Source organism: Macaca nemestrina, chromosome 2, assembly GCF_043159975.1.
Source record: "Macaca nemestrina isolate mMacNem1 chromosome 2, mMacNem.hap1, whole genome shotgun sequence".
Taxonomy (NCBI): Eukaryota; Metazoa; Chordata; class Mammalia; order Primates; family Cercopithecidae; genus Macaca; species Macaca nemestrina.
In genome coordinates this window covers 33185338-33212076 of record NC_092126.1, presented here as the reverse complement: position 1 = coordinate 33212076, position 26739 = coordinate 33185338, and the positions used below count along the sequence as shown (strand labels likewise).

Here is a 26739-nt window from a genome sequence, read left to right as displayed (position 1 = left end):
CCCTCAGGGGATTCTGATACACACTCAAGTTTGAGAACCACTGGTCTAGACACCCAGTCTTCTCCACTCCCTTATCTTCTGTCCAAACCCATCAATGATCATATCCCACTACTTTTATCTTTTAAGTATTTCCCTCATATGTCAACTAATTTCCATCCTGAGCACCATTATCCATTCTTGCCCAGATAACTGGTTACCCTGTGACTAGTTTTTCTTCCTTCCAGTTCCCTCTTCTTTCAGCAGCCAGTGTGAGCCACAATAAATGTCTAACCATGTCTCTTCTCTGTCTTCAGGGGCAGCCCATTACCTCCAAAATAGAATCTAAACTCTTCAGCCTGGTGCACAAGGCCCTCTGAGGCTGGCTTGGGCTAAGCTCTCTATCCTCCTCTCCTATCACTCCTTGACTCCATTTCAGCAGTGGAGAGAGTCTAGGGGTTTCAAGGTGGATAATGCACATCTAGAGAAGAAATTTGGTCAAAAGAAAATCCCGGGGTTCTGGGGCTGGATCTCTGGTAATCTTGCAGTGGGAGAGGTGTTCTGGAAGTACAGACAGGTTACTCTAGAAAGATGGAAAAGGGTTCCAATTTAGGGAGGCTGACTGGAGCTGCACAAACTTTCAACTATGCTTATTCAAATTTTCACCCCCACTGCTTACACTCAGATAAAAGATCTAGAAATTAGGTTTGAAATGTCAACTGCAGTTTTCCAGAGCTATCACAGGATTCTTAGTCATCTGTAATTCTGACCAGCTGTTCTACAGCACATTTTCTCATGTCACGTAAGGCTGCAGTGGGTTGACCATGGGTCATTTCTGCATAGAACTCGGAAAAATGGGTGCTTAATGCACATACCATGGCTCCTTTTTGAAGGCATGCTCTTCTGCTTATAGATCATCCCATATTCAAACTGGATGCTGCGGAATGGTTCTAAGATTTTTTTTTTTTTAATTTGCTACTTTTAAAGGCTTTTTAAAAAAGGCACTTCAGCCCCTCACCATACGTGCTGTGGTCTCAAATTTCCAATCACACTGGCCTCCATACAAGCCAATTTCTCCACTTGCCTTAGTGCACAGACACACAGCTCTTTCTAGCTTTTGTTTTCTCATCATTGCTCATACCAGTTCCCCTCATTGCCATCAAACCAAACCATATTTATCCTTCAAGGCGAGTTCGTTCACTCATTCATCAAATCTTTATTGCATGCCTTTTAAGTGCCAGGCACCATCCCGGGTACTGGGAGCACAGCGATAAACAAGATGGAGAAGCTCACTTCAATGCCTCTTGAGGATATTGACAAGTGAATGGGTCATTATAACTCTCCCTAATAAGGGCCCAGAGGGAGAGATCCGGGTACTAGGAGAATATCCGGGTACTAGGTAATCCCAACCCCCCTGTATGGAAGGTGTTCCTAAGCAGGTGAGAGCCAGCCTGGAAGAATAAATAGGAGGTAGAGAGTGGAAGAGGTTCCTTGCAGTGAGAACAGATTGGGCTGGAAAGGCGAGCAAAGGTCAGATTAGAAACTGACCTATAGAAACTCCTTCTAAGGCATGAAAGGATTTTTCATTGTTATTATGAAGAAACTGGAAGGAAAGCATTGTGAGCCTTTAAGTGGAGACCTGGTGTGAATCCCATTTATTCTTTGAAGTCTTCTTCAATTATTTAAATCCCAGGTGATTTTTTTTTCCTTCTTTGATTTCCAAAGCAATTACTGGCTGTACTTAGCAGCCTGACTCTGAATTCATGCACTGTATTTTTATTAACCTATGGTCATTCTCTGATGTTGGTTGTTGACATTTTGTGCCCACAGCACACATTCAGGTATTATATTTTTTGCTTGAATGCCCAAAATTTATTTTAAAGCTCCCTGTATTTACAGTGTAATTGCTCCTCCAAGGAAACAATGCCACTTAGTATCACCCATCTTGGCTCTTATGTGCATCAAATTGTGCTGTGCTCTATGCCTCCTCAAATGACCAGATATAAAATTAATTTCATATATTGATCAACATTATGTGGCATATCAGTGAAGGGGACAAGTTTCCCAGATGGTCAATGTTTAAGAAGAACCATTATCTCAGAAGGTTACCTAACTCTAATGACCTTGACTTAGTGCAAACTCCTCAAGGTCAAGTGGAGTTATCTAATTAAAAAAAAAATCCCTCTCAATTCCTAACATAGTCCTGGATGTAGCACAAGGATTTACTTGAATTTTGCAGTTTTATTACTTAATTTACTCTTTTAAATTATGGAATGTCAGGCATTGAAATATGTATAAAGAATATACATATTTCATAAGGAAAGTACATCTTTTCCATCACCCAGCTTAAGAAATAAAACATTATGATGATAATTGGACCCCCACTTTACCTCTTACCACTGAAAGATAACCATTGTCTTGAATCTGGTGTTTGTCATCCCCACATATGCCTTTGCGTTTTCACTCCAGTTGTCAGTAGCCATAAACATTATGTGGTATTGCTTCCCAGGTTTTAAAATGTTGTATAAATGATGTCATAATGTATCCTTCTGCAACTCTTTCTGGTTCAATATTATCTCTGAAATTTGTCTGTTTGCAGATACAGCTCCAGTTTATCAATTTAGCTGCTGTATCATATGCTATTGTATGAGTAGACCACATTAGGACATTCATGTTGGCTTCAGCTCCTCTCTAAAACACACAGTGCTGCAGCGAACATGTTTGTATTTGGTTCCTGGCATATATATGTGAGAGCTTCTTACACATAGCTGTAGAGATCTAGTAGTGGGTTTGCTGGGTTTTAGGATATGCATATCATCCATCTAACTAAATATTGCTACAGTGCTATTTAAACAATTTACAATCCCATCAGCAGAGGGTGAGTTCCTGTGGCTTCACATTCTTGATAATCACGTCATTTTCAGATTTAGGTATCTGATGTATTTTTCATGCGTATGTTTACACACACACACACACACACACACACACACACACACACACACACACACACACCCCTACACATATCAGAGTTCTTAGGGGAAAACAAAACTTTACTAAATGAGTAGAGTTGAATCTGGAACTTCTCAGAGAGCAATAAATGGTAACTATAAAAATCTCAGCAACTTAGAATTAATTGGATTATTTTTAAATTATACAAATAACATCAGTAAAGTCAAGGACAATTATACAAATAACATCAGTAAGGTCAAGGAAAAGTACAAAATAGCCTATGGTATTATCCCATTAACATGGTCATTTCATTTTTTAATATAATAGATGCTCATTGACTTGGTAATTACTTGTTGCCTTAGCCAAATTGAATGATTTTTAAAACTAATTCACTGTTAGCTAATTTTACATTTTATGTAAATGTTCCAAATATATTTAGTCTTCTACTGGTGTTCTATTAGGGTTGAATTAGACTGTAGTTAAATAATAATGATCAGAACAAACTTCCAAGTCAGACTTGTTTTTATTTTAGCAATTATCTCTTGCTACATTATAATTCCCAAGAACATCTCTGGTCACATAGAGTATGTGTGCTTTTCCATAATTCTTTTGCTGCAAACATTCAGTATACACAAAGCAAAGCATTCTAAAATATAAACAAAAGATTATAGCACAAAATAGAGGTTCATAAAATTAGCCTCTTATCACTTTTTTCTATTTCACCAGTTCCATTCTTTTGTTAATGTCCTTGTGAAGAGCAAACATTAACTATGGGTGATAGTATCCTGACAGGTGGGTTTTAGAGGACAATCACTGCTAGATGAAATGTTAGGTTCATCCCAGAACCAACGACATGGGCGTGGCTTTCCAGTTTTAAGAATGAGTAGAAGATATTCCTAGGAAATTCCAATTCTAAATGCTTTTAGGGGAGTCCAATCTGAGATATAGATGTAAGGAAAATAATGACAATCTTTTTCAGACAGATACATCATCAAAATCGATGCCTGAACTGTGCAGAGCTTTCAAAGAAAAGTTAACTCTTATAGGTAGGTTTCCCCAGTTCTCAGGAGAAATGAAATCACTCCGGGTTTGTCAGGTCTTCTTACTGATGTCTTCACTCAGAAAATGCTTCTCCTCAGATTTGGGATGGAGAACAAATTTAGCATGCTATTAGCCAATTGTTTTTGTGAAAAGTCCCTGTCATTTACCACTGCCTCTAATAGATGATTATACATTCTGATTAGAACCACATGGGATTATACATGTCAGTGGAGCTATCTTCTTTTCTCCTATGATGACCTTGTGTCTTCACCATCTGCAAAATATAAAAATATTCACTGCTTTTAATGTCATTATATTTGTTCAAAATGTTCCTCCAGGGCCTGCTCCTTTATATGCCACATATAAAACAAACACAATATTTTTGTCATTTTCAATGGTCAAAATAGAAGTCCAGCTCAGGGTGATGTGATAATAGAAATAAATGAACAATATATAAGGAGAATCATAGACATAATTCTTCCTGGAAGAATGCTGGTACATTAATGATTTGACATTCCATGCTTAGCAAATATAGTGGTTGGTATTAAGTAGGTGCTTGAAGGGGTATGCAACAGACAATATCGAGGTTCTGTCCAGAATCCTTCTAATCTTTCTTTTTTTAACATTAATTTCTAGGACAATATTCCTTCATTTTCTGTCTTCCCCTTCTTGGCCTCCCTCCCCAACCATTGCCATATGAGCTTTTGCTTCCAACATCAGCACCTACTATTCTTCGAGGGCTGCTGTTAGCTACTGGACCTGTTTTAACCACATGCACCATGAGTACCTGGAGTTTACATTCCTCTTGACAGCAGCTGTTGACCAATCAATAACCTGGGAGGAAGTAAGAAAGTCCAACTTTCTCTTTATCCAATTTGCCAGTCTGTGTCTTTTAACTGGGGCATTTAGCCCACTTACATTTAAGGTTAATATTGTTATATGTGAATTTGATTCTGGTATTATGATGTTAGCTGGTTATTTTGCCCATTAGTTGACACAGCTTCTTCATAGCGTTGATGGTCTTTACAATTTGTTATGTTTTTTGCAGTGGCTGGTACTGGTTTTTTCTTTCCATATTTAGTGCCTCTTTCAGGAGCTCTTGTAAGGCAGGCCTGGTGGTGACAAAATCTCTCAGCATTTTCTTGTCTGTTAAGAATTTTATTTCTCCTTCACTTGTAAAGCTTAGTTTGGCTAGATATGGCATTCTGGGTTGAAAATTCTTTTCTTTAAGAATGTTGAATATTGGCCCCCACTCTCTTCCGGCTTGTAGGGTTTCTGCAGACAGATCTGCTGTTAGTCTGATGGGCTTCCCTTTGTGGGTAACCCGACCTTTCTCTCTGGCTGCCCTTAACATTTTTTCCTTCATTTCAACCTTAGTGAACTGATAAGCAACTTCAGCAAAGTCTCTTGCACATTGATGCAAAATCAATGTGCAAAAAAATCACAAGCATTCCTTTACACCAACAATAGGCAAGCAGAGAGCCAAATCATGAGTGAACTCACATTCACAATTGCTACAAAGAGAAAAAGATACCTAAGAATACAACTTACAAGTGTATGTGAAGGACCTCTTCAAGGAGAACTACAAACCACGGCTCAAGGAAATAAGAGAGAAGACAAACAAATGGAAAAACATTGCATGCTCAGGTATTTCATAATCAATATTGTGAAAATGGCCATACTGACCAAAGTAATTTATAGATTCAATGCTATCCCCATCAAGCTACCATTGACTTTCTTCACAGAATTAGAAAAAAACTACTTTAAATTTCATATGAAACAAAAAAGAGCCCATATAGCCAAGACAAACCTAAGCAAAAAGAACAAAGCTAGAAGCATCATGATACCTGACTTCAAACTATATTACAAGTCTACAGTAACCAAAACAGCATAGTATTAGTACCAAAACAGATATATAGAACAACGGAACAGAACAGAGGCCTCAGAAATAATGCCACACATCTACAATCATCTGATCTTTGACAAACCTGACAAAAACAAGCAATGGGGAAAAGATCTCCTATTCATTAAATGGTGTTGGAAAACTGGCTAGCCATATGCAGAAAACTGAAACTGGACCCTTTCCTTACACCTTATACAAAAATTAACTCCAAATGGATTAAAGATTTAAATGTAAGACCTAAACCCAGAAAAACTCTAGGAGAAAACCCAGGCAATACCATTCAGGACATAGGCATGGGAAAAGACTTCACGACTAAAACACCAAAAGCAATGGCAACAAAAGCCAAAACTGACAAATGGGGGGATCTAATTAAACTAAAGAGCTTCTGCACAGCAAAAGAAACTATCATCAGAGTGGACAGGCAACCTACAGAACGGGAGAAAAATTTTGCAATCTATCCATCTAACGAAGGGCTAATATCTAGAATCTATGAGGAACTTAAACAAATTTACAATTAAAAGAAAACAACCCCATTAAAAAGTAGGCAAAGGATATGAAGAGACACTTCTCAAAAGAAGACATTTATGTAGCCAACAAACAAATGAAAAAAGGCTCATCATCACTGGTCACTAGAGGAATGCAAATAAAAACCACAATGAGATACCATCTTACGCCAGTTAGAATGACGATCATTAAAAAGTAAACAACAGATGCTGGAGAGGATGTGGAGAAATAGGTACGCTTTTACATTGTTGATGGGAGTATAAATTAGTTTCAACCACTGTGGAAGACAGTATGGCGATTCCTCAAGGATCTAGAACCAGAAATACCATTTGACCCAGCAATCCCATTACTGGGTATATACCCAAAGATTTATAAATCATTTTACTATAAAGACGCATGCACAGGTATATTTATTGCAGCGCTATTCACAATAGCAAAGACTTGGAACCAACCCAAATGCCCATCAATGATAGACTGGATAAAGAAAATATGGTACATATACACCAGGGAATAATATGCAGCCACAAAAAACAATGAGTTCATGTCCTTTGCAGGGACATGGATGAAGCTGGAAACCATCATTCTCAGCAAACTAACACAGGAACAGAAAACCAAACACTACATGTTCCCACTCATAAGTAGGAGTTGAACAATGAGAACACATGGACACAGAGAGGGGAACATCACACACTGGGGCCTGTCGAGGGATGGGGGGCAACGGGAGTGATAGCATTAGGAGAAATACCTAATGTAGATGACAGGTTGATGGGTGCAGCAAACCACCATGGCACATGTATACCTATGTAAAAAACCTGCACATTCTGCACATGTATCCCAGAACTTAAAGGATTAAAAAAAAAAAAAAAAAAAAAAAAAAGGAAGCCTAACTCTCTTGCCTCAGCTCAGAACATCTCTGCAGCCTAACTTAGACGCCTGCGTTTCCTTGAAGGATCAGGCTTAAGCTGCCCTCTATGGGACTTCGCCTGAGATGACACCCTTATTTGCCTTCCACTCCTTCCCTGTCTTGCTTCCTTCCTTACTGGTTCTCCTGTGAGAACTCCCTCAATAACTCACATGCACAGAAATTCCCAACTCTGGGTTGGCTTCAGGGGAATCTGGTCTAAAACAGAATCTTAGAGAGGCTCCAGCCTAGTTGTCTTAAAAAATTTTGCTTACAGCCACACCTCAAGGGAAAACAAAACATCTACTTCTTGCCTTGAACGTTTTAAATGTCTATTTTTTTCCATTATGAGTTTAAGTGGTTGAAAAAGATGTACGTTGTGACATACTATAAAAACTGACATTTAAAAATAAAATCTCAACATTTCTCTCTTAACTTATCCAACAGAGTCTACCATTATTTACCAAAAATATATGCAAACATGCTCATGTTTAAATGTCAGATAGTTTATAGTGTTCATTTCTCTCCTTAAATTTGTATTTCCCTTCCACTTTCCCCATAGAATTTCATTCTAACTCTAATATGTTTATATGCTTTAAAATATTTTGTTTGCCTAATCATAATTCTCTGTAAAAATATATATATTTAAGTGTATGTTCTTATTTTCTATGACGATAAGCTTCTATGTATTAACACTTTTTAAAGATGAATTATCATTAGAATTTATCAAAACAATATATATATTTAAATTTTGGTAATTCTATTAAGACAAAAAGTAAACATTTTTGCTCAAAATACATTTATTAATGAAATGGATAGTTTTTCCCTGTTATTTTTACTTATTACTGTTTTTGCTAGAGTAAGGCAAGATTTAATATCAGAATTGATAGAATTATTAATATCTATTGTTATATATTTAAGCACTGATAAATATTATTTATATCAATGGATCTTGAAGGAGTTTTATCAGAGCAATGTCAAGCAACTATTTGACTTCTTTCTGAATCATATCCCAAAAATCACCCAGTAATCTTTCAAAAAGTTTTACAAAAGAATCAGTTATCTAGTCATTTAGATGACATTTTCTAATTTCTGAGAAATATTTTTTTTAAAGTGCTTTACCAAATTTATCAAACGGCTATTAATTATACCCGTTACTCTTTTACGGAGAGGCACTGTATTTATCTTGAAAAACTAAAATGTTTGCAAAAGTTTAATATTGCTAAATTAAGCACACTTGACACTTATATTATTAGTATATTTTTTGATAAAATATTTTAATCATCTTTTTTGTATGTTTTTACTTCAGAATTTTGAAACTTCAATTTAGTTCATTCACTTTATGAGAAATGTTCCCCATGTAGCCTAATTGGAAGAAAAGGTCTTTATTGTAAAAGCCAATCCACACACGCTCTGCCTTTGAAAGAGTCTAATCTCATCTCTCAGTTGAAATAATTATGGTATTGGGGGTTCCTGTGATGATATCTTACTATGATTCTATCCCAAGATAGGTTGATAGCTCTTGCCATAGTGGGTTTTTGTTTTGTTTTCTGTTTTGTGGCTTTTGTTTTTTGTTGTTGTTTTTGTTTTTTTTGTTTTTTGCCTGACAAAAGAATGCTTGCTCTCTGTTTTAGTCTATTTAGGATGCTATGACAAACTACCATAAACTGGGTGACTTATAAACAAGACAAATCTATTTCTCTCAGTTCTGGAGGTTGGGAAGCTTATGATCAATGCACTGGCCCATTCAGCATCTAGTGAAGGACCTGCTTTCTGGTTCAAACGTGGTGCCTTCTCACTAAATTTTCACATGGTAGAAGGGAAGAGGAGTCCCTTTGTCTCCTTTATTATAAGGACACTGATCCCTCCATAAGGGATCCACCCCCACGACTTAATCACAAATGTCCTAACTCCTAATACCATGATCTTAGGGGTTAGGATATCAACATATGAACTTTGGGGGGACACAAACATTCAGGCCATAGCATTCTTCATCAGTCTATCTCCAATACACTCACTGTTTGTTCTCATGGAAATCTCAGTCAGGAGAGATACACCCTTTGACAATAGTTGGGAAATGGGAGGGGCCAGATTACAAAATGAAATTTATCATCATTGCTATCACCCTCACTCCATGATACACCGGAATTCAAAACGTTCTAACATGAGTTCAAATACTCCATTTCTAGCAACACACTTCTTCCTTAACAGAAGTATGTACAGGATGGAAAAGATTTGAAGCCTTACCTGGGTTTATGGTGCTTTGATTAAAGAAAGACTACAGACAGAATATTTTTAAATGACTCCTAGTTTGACAATCCCCACTCCACCCCACCCCAAATACCTCCCTAGAGGGGTTTTACATCTAGAGCAAAGCACCACAGTTAGATTCAGAATGGCCAAGAGATGTGCTGTTTAGTGTGTGTGAAGTGGGGGATGTTTTTAAAAGGGGATGCAGAAAAAGATGCCCTTTTGTGATTCCTCAGACACAAGTACATTCTCAGGTAGATGGAGCCCTTTAAGACTAGCCTTTGAAATCCACGCACTGGAAAATCTTTGTGTGTCACCCAGTATGTATACCCCAGTATAAAAAACACTGGCCTTGTCTAAGCTTTTCATTACACTGAGAAGAAAGTTTAGGACCAGAGCAATCAGGTAACTTCTCAAGATCATAAAACCAGTTAGTGACAGAACTAAAACTAGCACTGGAGTCTCCTCATTCCCAATCTGGTGTTCTTTTCACCATAACCACTAGCTCTGATATCATTTGTTATCATCACTGTCATCATCAACATGATCACAATTTTAAATAGTAGCTAACATTTATTAAGCTTTTACTCTATGCTAAGAGCTGTTTGAAGTACTTCATATTCATTTACTGCTTACATTAGCCAATGACATAGGTTATATTATTATCCCCATTTTGCAGATGAGGAAACGGAAGCTGAGAGAGGCAATGTGACATGCCCAAGATCACATGACCAGTAATTGCAGAAATAGGATTCAAATTTACAGCTGGCTCCAGGATTCACTCTTTCAACTCCTGTTTCCTGAAGTGTTTACTACAAAATACTAGCCCTATAAAATGCGTTAAAAGATTCTGTGTCCAAATTGGTTTGATTATAGCTGTTTTCTCAGAATATTAATATAATTTAATATTCCATTAAAGACAATAAAAAGTCCTGCAGAAAAACCCATATCTACTTATCAGTGATTTCTAGAGAAATTATTTTTTTCCCAAATACCTATTAATATCCAATGAAAGGACCCCTATTAAAGAAGTCTGATTTAGACTTGATATTTATAACACTAGGTCAGTGGTTCTCAAACTCTGGAGGCTCCACCTCCAGAATTTCTGATTCGGTAGGTCTGGGATACAATTCAAGAATCTGCATTTCTAATGAGTTCCCAGATGATGGTGATGTGGCTAGTCCAGGGAATAAACTTTGAGAAACACTACAGTTGATACTGGAAAAATAAAGACTAAGAAACAAGCCTTGGGTTTGGCATAAAGAAAAAAAGATACAGTTCCACTTAAAAATATCTACATCAAATTGTTGAAAATGTACTTTATAATGAGCAAACAGAAAATCTGTCCTTTAAGTAGAAATATATAATGAAAATATCAAACAAATGGACAGGTGAAAAGGAAAGTTCAATCTCTTTAGGAAAACAAAAGATGAATAAAATAACATAAAGTGATAATTCTATACAATGGATTTATATTTTTAATTGTCAAATAGATGATCAAACTTAGATAATTCAAATAGGGATAATACTAGTTGATTATATTCCAGGGATAGTGTGTACTTTGAGCTTTATATGCATCATCTTCAACTTTTCAACAACTCAGAGATAGATTTTATTATTTCTGTTTCATGGCCTAACTTTAAGGTAAACTTATTTTCTATAAACATACAGTATGAATCACTATGACGAAAGTATTGGATTAATTACTGTGAATTCTTAGGTAAGATGCTTCAGATGTCTGTAGCTTCCATTTCCTTATCTGCAAAAAGATAAAGTACAACTCAGTGATTTCCAGTCACTAAGCTTTCAGGAGTGCAAGAAAAAGTCAAGCTGATATTTTCTGAAGAGGCTCAGATTGACTTCACGGAGCAGGACTGGCCAAGTATAACTAACCCAAGCTGTTGGCTAGAGATCTGAAAGAAAAAGAATTAAAGACATCATCTATTTCTAGATGTATAACATATCATTACAATAGAAAAATGCAGAAAACTTTTGGAGAAAATAATGAAGAATAATAACAAACAACAAAGATGCACACTTGATGTCCTTTTGATTCTACCAACCTTACTATTTTCAGCAGCAAATCACCTTGAGATATGTAAAGCTGTCTAACAGGAATGATTCAACCAGGATTTATAGCAGTGTTTTGCAAACTTGAATGCACATTGAAATCACCTGAGAGCTTCAAAAAACAAAACAAAACAAAAAAAAATAACTGATGCCTGTGTCTTACCTCTAATGTAACTTAATTGATATGGGGTGTGGGCAAGACTTTGGACTTTTAAAAAAATAACTAGGTGATTCTAATGTACAGACAAGTTTGGGAACCACCATTTTACAGGGTTCTTTCCTGTGAGTAATTTTTAATTATATCCCCTGCTATAAACTGAAATGTGTCTCTTGCCCACAAATTTATATAGTGAAGCCCTAACCCCATGTGACTGTATTGAAGACAGGGCCCTTAAGGAGGCATTTAAGGTTAAATGAGGTCGTAAGGGTGAAGCCCTGATTTTACAGAATCGTTACCCTTATAAAAAGAGAAAGTGACACCAAGATCCTCTTTCTATCATGTGAGGCCAAGGAGAGGAGGCAGCTATTTGCAAGCCAGGAAGAGAGCCCTCATCAGGAACCTTATAGGCTGGCACCCTGATCTTGGTCTTCCAGCCTCCACAACCATGAGAAAATAAATCAATGTTATTTAAGCCACCCAGTCTATGGTCTTTGTTACGGCAGTCCAGGCAAACTAATACACCTTCTCTTCAACCCACTGTTTCTGTTTCTGATCTACCCCTTATTCCTTCCTCCAGATGTTTGTAAAGCATCCTGAATCAGAAGTTACCAAAACAGAGTCACTAGCAAGGCACTAAATCTCTTTGAGTCTCAGTTTCTCCATCTGCATACTAGGGATATTAATTCCTGTCTCCCCCAAAGGGTTTTTAAGGGAATCCAATGAAACCATGGGTATGAAATTATCTCACAGACAGTACAGCTATTCACATGGGCAATCTGTGTCTGGTTCTCACCACTTTCTCTTACTCAGCTTTCCTCCCTTTCAAACACCCACTTGATTTCTCATTTGTGTCCCTTCCTTAATTTCACCTGCCCAGTATGTCTCCTGCCCACTGGGTCACCGGTCATTTGACCTCACTCCAACTCCCTGGCTGTCACATATTTCTCCTTTAGAACAGGTCTGCTGGTGACAAGTTCTCTTAATTTTCCTTCATCTGAGAATACCTTTATTTTGTCTTTATTCCAGAGGGAGAGGGATATATTTACTGGATATAAAATTCTGTGTCCATAGTTCTTCTCTTTCAGTACATTAAAGAAAAAAAAAAAAAAGAAGTTGTTCCACTGTCTTCTAGCCTCCGTGGTTTCTGATGAGAAATCGACAGTCATTTGAGTTGTTCCCTCATTTTGTATCATAGTTTTTCCTTAGCTGCTTCAATATTTTTTTCTTTATCCTTGGTTTTCAGCAGTTTGATTATGATGTGTCTGAATTGTTGTTGTTTTTTTTTTTAGCTGTTAAAATCTGTAAATTTATATCTTTTAACAATTTAGGGGTAATTCACCAATTTGGGGGAATTTTTGGTCATTGTTTCCTAAAATATTTTTTTTGGCATGAATATTTCTACTTCCCTTATGGAATTCTAGTGAAACAAATGTTAGACATTCTGATACTCAACAAGTCTCCAAGGTTCAGTTTGCCTTTTTCTCAATCTTTTCTCTCTTCAGTTTGTATAACTCTATAATTAATCTTTCTTCAAGTTCATTGACTTTTCTTTTTCTTTTCTTTCTTTCTTTTTTTTTTTTTTTTTTGAGACATGGTCTTACTCTGTTGCCTAGACTGGGGTGCAGCAGCATGATCATAGCTCACTACAGCCTTGACCTTTGGGGCTCAAGCAATTATTCCACCTCAGCCACCTGAGTAGCTGGGACTATGTACAAGTGCAAGACACCACATCTGACTAATTTGCTGTTGTTGTTGAGATGGGGTCTCACCATGTTGCCCAGGCTGGCCTTAAACTCCTGGGCTCAAGTGATCTGCCCACCTCAGCTTCCCAAAGTGCCAGAATTACAGGTGTGAGCCACTGCACTCAGCCTTCACTGACTCTTTCTTCTCTCATCATCACTCTGCTATTAAGCTCATCCAGTGAATGTTTTAAAATTTTAGATATTGTATTTTTTACTTCTAAAATTTCCTTTGGGTTCTTTTTTGTGATCTCTATTTCTCTGCTTGAAAATGTCTATCTTTCCATTCATTTAAAGTTATTTACCTTTACCTCATAGAGCATACTTATAATAGCTACTTTAATGTCTTTGATCATTGCAACATTAGAGTCACCTTGAGGTTGGCATTTGTTGGTTGTCTTTTTTTTTTTTTTTAAAGAATTGTTCACATCTCCTGGTTCTCTGTATGTTGCATAATTTTGGATTGTATCCTGAACATTTTGAATATTATGTTGTTTAGACTCTAAGTACTGTTATGATTCTCTGTAGAATATTTTTGTTTTAGCAGGCAATCATCTCAGGTTCAGCATGCAAGCGCTGTCTGATTATCTGTGAGTAACAGTCACAGTTTAGTTTCTAGGGCCTTTGCTATCCTTTCTGGGTCTTTCTTATCCATGTACAGTTTAGGGAAGAGCCTGAGACTTATATAGGTCCCCTAACTACAAGTAGAGTGTTCCTTTGTTCAGCTCTCTTCTCTCTAAGGTTACCCACACATGCTGGCCCACGAGGTCTTCTTTTCCAGTTTCTCTGGCCAGAACTACTTGAGACCATCACTACGACAGTTACTGCTGTTACTACTTGAGACCGTCATTACAAGTTCCTACTGTTACTGCTTGAGACCATAATTATGAGACTGAACAAAGGGACAAACGTAGAAATGAAAACTTAAGACAAAAGAAACTTTTAAAGGAAGGGGAACAAGAGAAGAAGAGAGCTCCCTGCTTCTAGTGAGCAAAGTCAGTCCCTGAGCTTCCACTGCCCTTTGTATTTATTGAGTAGCAAGAGCAGAGAGGAAGAGGTAATGATGGGACAGCTGCTTAATTGATCGCAGGTTCATATCATTACTAACAGGCTTCAGATGTACCTAATTACAGAAACACTTGCTTTTGGGGCATGACTGCCCTCAGCATTCCTTCTGGGTGGCATATGCAGTGGGTCAGTTTGCCAACAATCTGCATTTATGAGAACAGTTTGCTGTTTACTCAAATAGCCTCCAGTGGTATACTGAGTTGATCACAACCCTCACTCTTTCAGCCTTCAGCAAGAAAGAAAGGGTTTCTCTTTAATTTTAAGTGTCTAGCTTTCCACTTAGCTGCCAACTGATGCCTGCCTTCAAGGCAAACCCATGAGAGAAAAGGGGAAAAAAGTAGGACGTTTTTAATGCAGAGGGCCTCTTTTTTTCCTAGTTCTTCTGGCCAAAAAGATGGGGTTTCTAAGGAGGTTCAGCCATCTACTTCACTGCCACACAGTTCCTGTACTTGGACTTGCCCTCAGCATAAAGCCTCAAAAGAAAAGAGAAAAGAAAATGAGAAACTCATGCCCCTTCACAATATACGTGCTTTTGCTTACTTTTCAGAGTCCTCAGGTAGTTGCTTTTTGTATTTCATCCAGAATTTTCAGTTGTAATCAGTGGAAAAGATAAGTGATATGGGCTTATTCCATTTTGAAACAAAAATGAACTTATTCCATTTTGATGAGAACCAGATATTTCAATATACTTATATTTAATTTTTATTATATCTATCTACTCTCTCTGTGTGTCTGTATTTTTCCTATTTTCTCTATGTTCACTTCTCTTATTTTTCATCATTTTGCTGATTTTGTTCTCTCTACATATAGATATACCTACAATTATACCCATATCTAAAACTATACATATGTTTATGTATGTGTGTGTGTGTATATATATATCTAGAGCTTTAACTATATCTATATTTATAAATGTGTGTGTGTGTGTGTATATATATATTTTGAAGTATACATACATGCCCCTGTATGGGATTTTATTATATAAATATCCAAAATTTATTTTTTTATTCTGCTTTTATAAACATTTTACTACATGATTTTTGGTTAATATGTATATTTCTATTGGGTATATACAATGAAGTAAAATTGCTGGGTCATTGGATATACATATTTTCAGCTTTAGTAGATACCCAGGAATATTTATTTTAAAGTCATTTCCCACATGACTCTGGGACACAGAAAGGACTGTGAATCACTGCCGTAGAGCCAATAGCTTCCTGCTGTCCATCTCCTATTTTGCTTTTAGCTGTAGGTCCATTTCCCCACCCAGCCTATAAAGCTGCCCACAGTGTCCACACAGATCTCAGAACCATGGTGGCCTTGTCCTCTCCATGTCCCACTGAGGCTGAGGCTCAGCTAGGGGCCTCCATCTCAAACCACAAAAGCTCTAGTTGCTAAAGGAGAGAGCAGATATCGAGTATTAAAACTCTGGAGGCTCCTTGCACAGTTCCCCTTCACCCCAATCTTGGACAAAGATGCAGGGCTGCTCCTGCTTACTTGGGATCTGCTGTCCTTGTTCTTGTCCCTCCCACTTCCCAATTTCCTGACTCCACACCAAGCATTTATACCTGCTTGTAATTCTGAATATGTCAACAAAGACTATTTTTTGCCTTTCTGAAGTCTTATCTCCCTTGGATCCTTAGATGATAAGCCCCTTTTATCCTCATCCTGTCATCTCTGCCTCTCCTAGTGAATTCTAACTGCTCATCTTCCACCAGGGGAAAATCCAAACAAAGGTACTTGAGGGTCTTCAACTCTATGGTACTCAAGATTACCTTCTTTTTCTTGCTGTTTATCAACCACTAGAGCTGAAATTTCTTCTAAATGTGCTTTTTCCTTGTCTTTCATTGCCAATTTCTCAGTTGAAAAGAGCAGGTATAACTTCTGCATCAAATCAGTAGCTGTCCCAGAACCATTACTATGATTGTTCCCTAATACAAGGAAATGTTGCACCTGGGAATCAAATTCATCAAACAGCTCACCATTTTCTGTCTTTATTTCATATATCCCAGGAATAAGTCTGAAGTAATAGAGAAGAGAGATAAAAAATTAGTTAGCCAAGTCCCCTGAAAGATTAAATGTGAATACCAGAATAATATAAGAGGAACCCATTTTATGTATGTGATTGGAATAGTCCAAGTGTAGTTCACGAATGAAATTTGACTTGTGCAATTTTCTAATATTCTGAAGGGAAATTAGACATTTGTCTCTGCAGTTTAGAATTCCAAACCAATATAATTTCTATCATTAAATTTTTATTGAGTACTTAGGGTTGTACTTTGTAAAATCAAACTTGAAAGAATCTTTCCTGCCAATCCTCATATGTGTTTTGTTTTCTAAATCGCCAAATGTCGTGTTTTGTTTTTTATGTTTTTATTCTGCTCTAAAATTGTTACATGGAATCTTTGATATAAGTTTTCTGTTTTGGCAGTAACCAATATTAGAGTTACGTTATCTAGTTACTGATAAGGTACTAATAGGAGGCATTTTTAGTAAAACAAACAGAAATGGAAACATAGTTCTTTCAAATATAAGTCTTGTTCTATCTGTGATTAATTTCAGACCTGTGCTATCATCACAAACAAGTAGCATTTAAAACACACACACACACACACACACACACACACACACACACACTTGGATCTTGAAAACTAAAATGCTGTTCATTTCACAGTTTTCTTAAGGACTGTTTCCAGTTGTGGTATGATGCAAACTTGGAATTTCGCAACTCACAATACAGTGTTTTCTGTGCCACTGTTCTCTGGGTTGGGAGAGGTGATGTTAACACATGTGGCTTTCATATCTTTGGTGGGATATTTGTTGATGGCACCTGGAGAGAGAGTGGGCTGGTTAGTCTACATTTTACCCATCTACATTATTATCTCACCCAAAGTCAGTTCATCTTTTCATGTGGTTGGCAGTGTTTTCAAGAACAACTTTTATAACAGACTTGGCAAAATAGGCACACTCTAACATGGAAATTGTTTGTTCTTGGCAGAGTCAAGAGGATACAGCCAGTCATTGAATAAAGAATTCCAATGCTCTATCACAAACTTGTGATATAATTTAAGGACATCTCTAAATTCTTCCTATCATTTGTTTCTCTCCCTATAAAAGGAAGATCTTTCTAGAAGACTCTTATTTTTAAAAAAAATTATTTATTTTTTATTTTTTGAAAATACACTTTAAGTTCTGGGAGAAGACTCTATTAGCTATTGAAATTGTCTGCCCTATTTATCTTGGGGTTGGGAGAAGCCACATTTTTACTTGCTACTAAATATAACCGCTAAATTCCAAGATTCCTGAGAACTATGTAAGCCCTGGGGCTTTATGCATTCCAGAAAACCCGCATCCTTGTGATTCTCTAGTAAACTTGCAGCAGCTGCAGAGACCATTCAATGTAACCTCTGCCACATTCCTAATTCCCAGCACAGGCTACGATTTGTTTGATGTTACAAGGTTTTGGATGTGCCGCTATATGCTTGTCTAAAGTCACAACACATGGGCAGAGGCTGGGGCAGCCACCCTCAAAGCCCCACTGTGTAAAGACACCCTTAAAAATCCCTGCCAGCTGTCTGGAATAGAGGCTTCAGAGGAGATTTGTCCCTATGGTTCATAAGAATTCAAGTCAGAACTAAGGTTAATTTATAATGACAAGACAAAATAGAAGTCCTTGGAGTAGGTGGAGGGCAGTGTCACTGCGATATTATTTATTACAGCAGTACACCTTGCTAAGGGTTTAGTAATTAAAGTATGATTTACGAGACAAGAGCATAGCCCTGGGGTCAGAATGTGAGGGGTTGAGTCTAGAATTTACTAATTATTACTTGTGAGATTTTAAGCAGTTTATTTAACATTTCTGAATCTCAGTTTTTTCCTTACAAAATGGGGTTATAAATACCTTCCTCTGAGGACTGCACTGAAGATTAAATGACACAATCAATTTACAGAACCTGACACATAGTAAACACTCACAGGTTAGGGCTAAAGGGCACTTTTCATCCATTTGAGGATTTCCTGGCTAAAACTTTGGCAGTGCAGCAGCAAGGCTCATGGTCAAAAAATCTGGGAATTTTCTCTGAGATTTTTTACTGCCTCCTACTCACTTATACTCTACCACCCTTAACTGAAGTGAGGATCATTTTACTAAGTCTGCTGATGGACTGTACACAGAAACATTAAATCTATCGCAAAAACAATCAGAGAATTAATGACTTACGTCTGATTAAATGGACAAATGACTTGACAAACTTGATGATATAGTTCCAATCTGGCTTGTGGGTTCGGCCAAGTTGGACCAAGTGATGATCCAGAGGGTGGCTGGCTAATTCTTCCAATTCTTTGTCATTGTGTTTAGGGCCAAAGGAAAACACAAATATGGAGTAGCCTTGACACTTAACTCTCAGAGACACATTCCTTAAGACATCTTTGTCTAACTGGTTGGTTTCGCCAGCAGATACTACAAAGATAACTTTGTTTTTCCTTAGATTGGGGGTTCCTACAAAGACATTGTCAATTGTCCACTGCAAGGCATGGCCAATAAAAACATCTCCATTGAGCTGTTGAGAGTCTTGGAGATGATGTTTCATTTGGTGTATACTGTTATAAGTAACCAAATCAAATTCCAGGTAGACAGGGCAATCTTCAGTGTTAGGCATATAGCCTGGGGGAGAGTAGCTCAGGACAGCAACCCTGTCTCCTAAGGTGGAGGTCAGTGGATCAGGGGCGATGTGAAAGTAATCAAGCACTGAGGTTATAAAAGCTTTTACTTCCTTAAACTCATCACTTCCTACTCTTTGGGAAGCATCTATAAGGAAAGCCACATCCATGTAATATTCTTGAAGAGAGACATCTCCAGGTTCATTAGTATGATCTGGTTCTTCTTTTCTGCCATAATTTTCATGTCCTGCAACAGAATAACTCAAGTCATTCTTTTTAATGAAAGATAAGTTTGGAGCTCCTAGTCATAGATGGCAAATACACAGCATAAGGGTATTACCATGCTTCATTTCCATACTCATGGCAGACATCAATAATCACATTGCTTGTTCCCAGATGCACCCTCCAAATCTGTACCCACATAGCACATGCAGAGCCATTACCATTTGACACATATTGTCACATAAGAAAAAACCCATTTGCTATCCTATCTCAGATCTTTGTGAAAGGATTGATTTATCCTCCAGTGATTTTAATATGCAAGATGAGAAACATTCATTTTTAATATACTCCACATGGCTAAAAAATTTGGAGTACACATTTGCATGAAATTTAATTATATATAATGACCTCAAGAGAAAGTATAGATACTAAAGTTACATTTATTGGTGGCACAAGCACAAAAACCTTTATATATGTATTAAAAATATATATCATACAGCAATGTCGTGAGAGCAAGTATAAACAAGTGCTGACTTTGGAATCTAAATGCTGTGTGAGATATGACATACTCTAAGAAGCTGGTACTCAAAGTGCATGCAAACAGTTCATCAGCCCACTTTAAGGTAAGGAGTTTGCACCATGATGTAAGTCAACTATATTACTAAGCACACTGATTAGTTCAGCTGACATTTATTTATTTATTTATTTTCATAGCAAGACTTTCTCTTTGAAGAAAACATTGTCTTGATTTATATTCTGAGACAAGCTTCTTATCTTGCTGCAGACCAGCACTTCAAGTAGCTCTGCTCTAAGCCTTAGGGATCATGAAGCCTGTCTACAATCATGAACGATGGCTGATTGGTGAGGCGGCAACAGGAAATGCCAGCTCGGAAAGACAGGAAGTAGATGGCCAATGTTCTTTGGTTTTATGAAAGAAGGGAATTTGTGAACCTAATCAAGAAAAAGTAGATTTTTAACTGGCAGAAATGCATTGATCTCCATTTCTACTCAACCCTTTATTAGATACTTTTACATTATTTTAATTCTCACAACAACAAATGAGTCAACCTTTATTAATACTATAAACCTAATATAGAAATAAAATGTCAAAAAAATACCCCACCACCATGGGTGAAGTTATTAACTGTGAAAATGCTTTATTAGATAATGTTTGATGGTTAAATGGGCCCTGCCTTCCAGTATAAATTCCATATTATCTCTTTTAAAATCTATTGTTGGATTTAACTTGCTAAAATTTTCTTTAGAATTTTGCATCTATGTTCACATCTGTATGAACGATGTTCTGTAGTTGGTCGGTAGTTTCCCTTTCATGTAATGTCTTTGTGTGGGTTTGGTATCAGGGTAATCTGGCCTCAAAAAATGAGTTGGGAACATTCCAAATCTACTCTTCTAGTTATTCTGAAATATGCAATAAATTATTGTTAACTGGTGTTAACTTTAAAGTATATAATAAATTATTGTTAACCATGAGAACACTAGATCTTATGCCTTCTAGTAAGTATTTTGTGCCCATTAACCAGCACTTCTTTGTTTCCGCCTCCCTATTAGCCTTCCTAGCTTCTGTTAACCACCATTTTATTCACAGATATCCCAGGTATCCAGATTTGATCATTACACATTGAATGCTTCTATCAAAATATAACATGTACCCCAAAAATATGTACAACTATTATGTATTCATAAAAATTAAAAATAATAAAATGAATTAAGTGAGTTGTGAAATATTCCCTTTTCTTTAATGTTCTGGAAGAGTTTTCATAGAATTGGTATTAGTTCTTCCTTAAATTTTTAGTTGAATTTACCAGTGAAATCATCTATACCTGGAGTTTTCTTTATGGGAAGATTTGAACTACAAATTCAATCTCATTAATAGGTATAAGGCTACTTAGGTTACTTCTTCTTGAGTAAGCTTTGGTAGTTTATACATTGCGAGAAATTTGTGTATTTTACCTAAGCCGACTTATACACAAAAGATTGTTCATAATATTCCCTGATTATCCTTTTAATATCCTTGGAATACATCTCCCTTCTCATTTCTGATATTGGGAAGTTGTGTCTTCTCTTTCTTCCTGGTGAGTTTGATTAGAGATTTATCAATTTTATTGATCTTCTCAAAGAAACAACTTTTGGGTTTATTGACTTTATTGTTTCTCTTTTTTCAATTTCACTGAATTCCACTTCATTTTTATTATTTTCTTTCTTCCACTTGCCTTGGGTTTATCTGGTTCTTCTTTCTCTGATTTCTTAAGGTAGAAGTTGTGATCATTGATTTGAAACATTTCTTTTTTGTCAATATAGGCATTTAATGCTATTTATTTCCTCCTAAGTACTGCTTAAATGGAACCTCAAATTCTGGCATATTGATTTTATTTTATTTCCAAATATTATACTTTCTAATGTCCCTTTTATTTATTCTTTGACCACAGACTATTTAAAAGTGCTTTATTTAGTTTCCAAACACTTAGGGAGTTTTCAAAGATCTTTCTGCTATTGATTTATAATTTAATTCTGTTTCGGTCAGAGAACACATTTGCTATCACTTGAATCCTTTAAAATGTTGAGCATTGTTTTATGGTCCACAACATAGTCTATCCTGGTAAATGTTTCATGTGCACTTGAAAAGATTATATATTCTACTGTTGGTGGAGTGTTCTACAAATGTCAGTTCGGCCAAATTAGTTGACAGTGTTGCTCAAGCCTACTATATTCCTGCTGATTTTTTCTTTTTTTTTTTTTTTTATCAATTATTGGGAGAAGATGCTGAAACTAACTAATACTCTTTTCATTTTTTTAATATTTTTTCCTTCATGTTTCATTTTGGAGAATTTCTATTGCTATGTTTTCAAGTTTGCCAATCTTTTTGTTTTGCCAAATCTAATCTTCCATTATCCCATTCAGTGTATGGTTCATCTCAGACACAATGGTTTTTGACCCTGCAATTCTATTGGAATCTTTTTATACCTTTCATGTTTCCACTTAACTTTTTAACATATTGAATACTGTTACAATGACTGTTTTGATATCTTTGCTAATTCTAACATCTATGTCTGTTGTGGTTTGTTTTTGAGTGATTATACTCTTCATTATGTTTTGTGCATTTCTGCTTCTTATGAGAGACATTGTGAAATTTTCCTTGTTAGGTGTGAAATACTTTTGTATTCTTGTAAATATCCATGTGCTTAGTTCTGGAAGGCAGTTAAGATACATGGAAAGAGTTTGATCCTTTTGGATCTTGCTGTTATGATTCGCTAGGTGAGCCTAAAGCAGTGGTTAATTCAGGGCTAATTATTTCCTATTGCTGAGCCAAGACCTTCCTAAGTTTTCTCCCCATTACTATGTGAATTATATTCTTTTCCAGTCTTGCTGGTGGGAAAAAAACATGATTCCTAATCCTGTTGAGTAAATGGCACTATTTTAAGAGGGTTCTTTCCCTGGTCTCAGGTAATTCCTTAACATGCATGTGCTGTCAATACTCTTCTGAATAACCCAGGCAGACCCTCTGCAGACCTCTGGGGTTTACTCTCTGTGCAGTTATCCCCCTCTGGTATCCCACTCTGTCAGCTCTCACTGTCTTGGTCCTCCTGTTCTCTCAGCTCTGACTCCTCAGCTCCAGGAGCTCAATGGGCTCCTCCTCAATGCCCTCTTCTTGTACCATGGCCTGAGAGCACTCAAGGCTATAAGCCAGAGCACTTGTAGCGTTCATCTGTTTCCCTTCTCTAAAGATTACTGTAAATTTCCTAATGTCCAGTGTCTTAAAAGTTGTTATTTCATATATTTTGTTTGCATTTTCTCTTTTGTTTGTTACAGTTGTGAGGTAAGTCTAACTACTTTACTCCATCTTGGGCAGTTCTAAAAGATGAGAACTGACCATCTGGTTTGAGATGCTTCTTTTCCTTCTTACAAAGGACTAAGAACTGGTCATATATACACCCCATTCTTCCTTTATCACTAAATACATTTATAGTAATTGAACAGGATTTTGCATTGCAGAAACATGTTTGAAATTTATGGGCCTCCTATTCTCCACCAGGAACCCAGTGGCAAACTCTTCTTAGAATTTCTGGTCAAGATTGAGGTCCCTGATTAAACAACCAAACATGAAACTAGAAGTGCAGACCACAGCATATATTTTGTATTCTTTGCACATCACCACCAAAAACACTTCTAGAGTTCTCAGCCATAGCGTGTTAGGAATTGTGAAGATTAATTAAATGAACATTTCAAACTTTTTGGAGTCTGTGATCCTTTTTGGAGTTTTGGAGTTGACTAACCATTACCTGTGATGTTACCGTGATCTCTGTTTTTCAACTACAGCATTTCAGTTTCTTTAAAAAGGCCAACCAACACAGTTTGTTAAACATAAAGAAAAGCATGGCTGGGTGTGGTGGCTCATGCCTGTAATCTCAACATTTTAGGAGGCTGAGGTGGGAGGATCACTTGAGGCCAGGGGTTCAAAATCAGCCTAGGCAACATAGTGGACCTATCTCTACAGAAAATTTAAAAAATTAGCCCGGCATGGTGGTGTGTGCCTGTAGTCTCAGCTACTCTTGAGAGGCTTAGGCAGGAGGATCGCTTGAACCCAGGAGTTTGAGGCTGCACTGAGCTGTGATCACACCACTGCATTCCAGCCTGGGCAACAGAACAAAATGCTATCTCTAAAAAGAAAGAAAAAGAAAAAGATATTCATAATATTCTAGTAGATTCATAAATATTCTAGTAGAAGCAAAAGGGTTAACTTACCATGTTAGTGAAATATTTTTTTCTGCAAGCCCATACCAGAAATATTACTGTTTTTCCAGTTTTTTCTTTATAAATAAGCAAAATCTCAATCATTTTCTAAAATACCCCTCAGAACTATTTTCTAAAGAGGTATATTTCATCTACAAAATGTCTAAAAATAGGTCCCTTCCCAACTTACAGGACTAGAATGAGAATCTCTGAGGCTAAATGTGGATGATGTACCTTGAAAACTCTAAAATTTAGTCAAACCCAAGGTGTGATTATTCTACTTGGAGAATAATTCATCTTACTTAGGGAGACAAGGTCTTCAAAAATATTTTCTTTCAAGATAATCTGGCAGAAGTGTGGATAAAATATACCCACAGCTCACAATGGTGCTGTGTATTTTCTGGAAATGTCAACCCAGCCAAATTCTCATCTTCAACTCTGTGAAAGAATTTCCTTAGAATGGCAGAGGAAGGGGAACTGACTCACTTTCCTATGGGCAAGATTTGGAAGGAATTAGGGATTCAGCAGAATTTCCAGGGAAGCACCCCCAGAGAGTAGCCTGACTTTGGCCAGTGACTCAAGCCACAACACCAGATGTGCTCCAGTAACGTTAGGGAGAAGCGGGGCTGGAAAGGAAACTTAGAGAAGGGAGGCTCTGAAGGACTTGGGCCATCTGGACTGGGATGAGATATGCTGTGAGGATGCTATGCTGCCTTTCATGGCATTTGTGGGAAATCTCAAGATATGCATGAGTTATCCAGTGGCCTGCTTTGAAATTTGTTCAGGGGACAAAATTAACCATGTGTTCTTCATAGGCAAGCTACATGTACAATTGAGGCTACTTGATGTGTGAGGTTCTGTCCAGATGAACTGTAGCTAGTATTTTCCAAGTTGATTTTTTTTTATGATTTCCCATGAGATTAGCAGTACTTTCTTTTGGCTTTTCTACTTTCTTAGTATTTAATCAAGCATTTAGTTTGCTTCGGGTCTTGTGCTCAGCTCTATGCTTGTCTTCTTTCATTTAATCTTCCTTGAAGCACTATGAGGGTAGAATAATCATCATTTCCATTTTACAGATGAGCAAACCAAGCCTTGGAAAGGGTGAATGAGTTGGCTAAGAAAGGATGGCTGATAAGTGGTAGAGGCAGGATTTGAACCCAGCTTGGTATAGCTCCTTCAGAAGAACTGGTCATTAGAGATGAGAGTCTAGCAGAAACATGAAGTGACTCATCAACCAGCTCACTTAAGGCCCTGGGACCTGGTGTGAAAAATGTGCTTCTCAGTCAATGGCTGTTCCTTCTGGCTGAAGCCACCAGAGAATGTTTTCTTCCAAAAGTAAGCAACTACATATGAATTAAATGCAATTTGTAATTTTTCTCTTCTTAGGCATTGTAGAACAGTGATTATCAGCAGAATATTCAGAGTTTGAGTCCTGCCTCTATCATTTGTTAACTTTGTGACCCTGAGTTTTCTCCATGCCTCAGTTTCATTACCTTAAAAATATGTAATAATATACCACAACCTTAAAAGGTTTTTGAGAAAATTAAAGTTTGCACCATGCTTTGCATATCCTAATTACTCCACAAATATAATTTTTAGAAAGAAACAAAGAAAAGTCTCAGGCATCTGAAAATCCTTCCCATGACAGTATATTATCCAAACCAGGACTTCTACTGAAAAAAGCAAAGTCAGCTGGTCTAATTTACACACACATGCACAAGTGTACAGATGCTTTCAGAAATGAGAACTCTCATTCCGTTGTGTTGACACATGCTTAACTTCAAGGAGTAGGCAATCATTCATACACCTCTCCACTTATCACTGCCAGCCTAGGCCCATCACCCCTCCTGTCCGGTAAAGTCACTGGTCAAGTTCTAAAGGCACGAGTTGGGGCAACAAAGGAGCAGGCACAAATACGTATGTGTCTGATGGATGTCATTGATTTTATGCCTAAGGGAAATGTAGACATATTAAAAATTCTCTTGTTTTGCTGTTTGAAGTCCTTGTCCCTCATTTACCTGAATAAGTAGGGATGACTGTCTTAAAATAGATTTCATCCTTTTCTCCAAAGACTTATAATTCATGTCTTTTTGGCCTAGACTTTTCTAGGTGGCATTTAGATGATAAGAGTGAGTCTTGTGGGTCATTTCCTACTCTGAAACAGTAGTCTGCAGAAAGGGACCAGCACACTGAGAAAAGGCGATGCATGTCTTAGGAGTCATTTACACCCAAATGACCTGGGATATGGCAGGTTGGTTTTAATGGAGTTATTTATTCTGTGCTCCATGCCTCCAGATGAGTTTATAAGAAGGTTTTTTTAAAAAATTTAAATTTAAAAATAGAATTGTGCCACAAAAACTATGATTACATGATTTAGTGATTTAGTTTATACTCAAATTTGGCCATCGGATATATCTCCTCATTTGTAAATGCAGAAATGACCATCACCAGGCAACATGGCATACGTTGCTAAAAGTCCGTGTTTGTGTGTTGATGGTCATGTTTTTGAATCCTGGCTCTGCCACTCACAGTCTACATGAATTTGTGT

General features: G+C 37.0%; 1 protein-coding gene across 1 annotated transcript in view; it reads right to left on the bottom strand.

Annotated features, from left to right (window-relative positions):
• Window positions 1-10989: 10989 nt before the first annotated feature.
• The window catches only part of LOC105490396 (collagen type VI alpha 5 chain), a 122852-nt gene continuing 107102 nt past the window's right edge, over window positions 10990-26739 (bottom strand). The window contains exons 38-41 of the mRNA XM_011755944.3: window positions 18781-19467; window positions 17295-17391; window positions 16337-16581; window positions 10990-11283 (exon numbers count right to left, since the gene is read on the bottom strand). Coding sequence (XP_011754246.2) covers window positions 11255-11283; window positions 16337-16581; window positions 17295-17391; window positions 18781-19467 — 1058 coding nt within the window. The 3' untranslated portion in view covers window positions 10990-11254. The remainder of the gene's footprint in view (window positions 11284-16336; window positions 16582-17294; window positions 17392-18780; window positions 19468-26739) is intronic.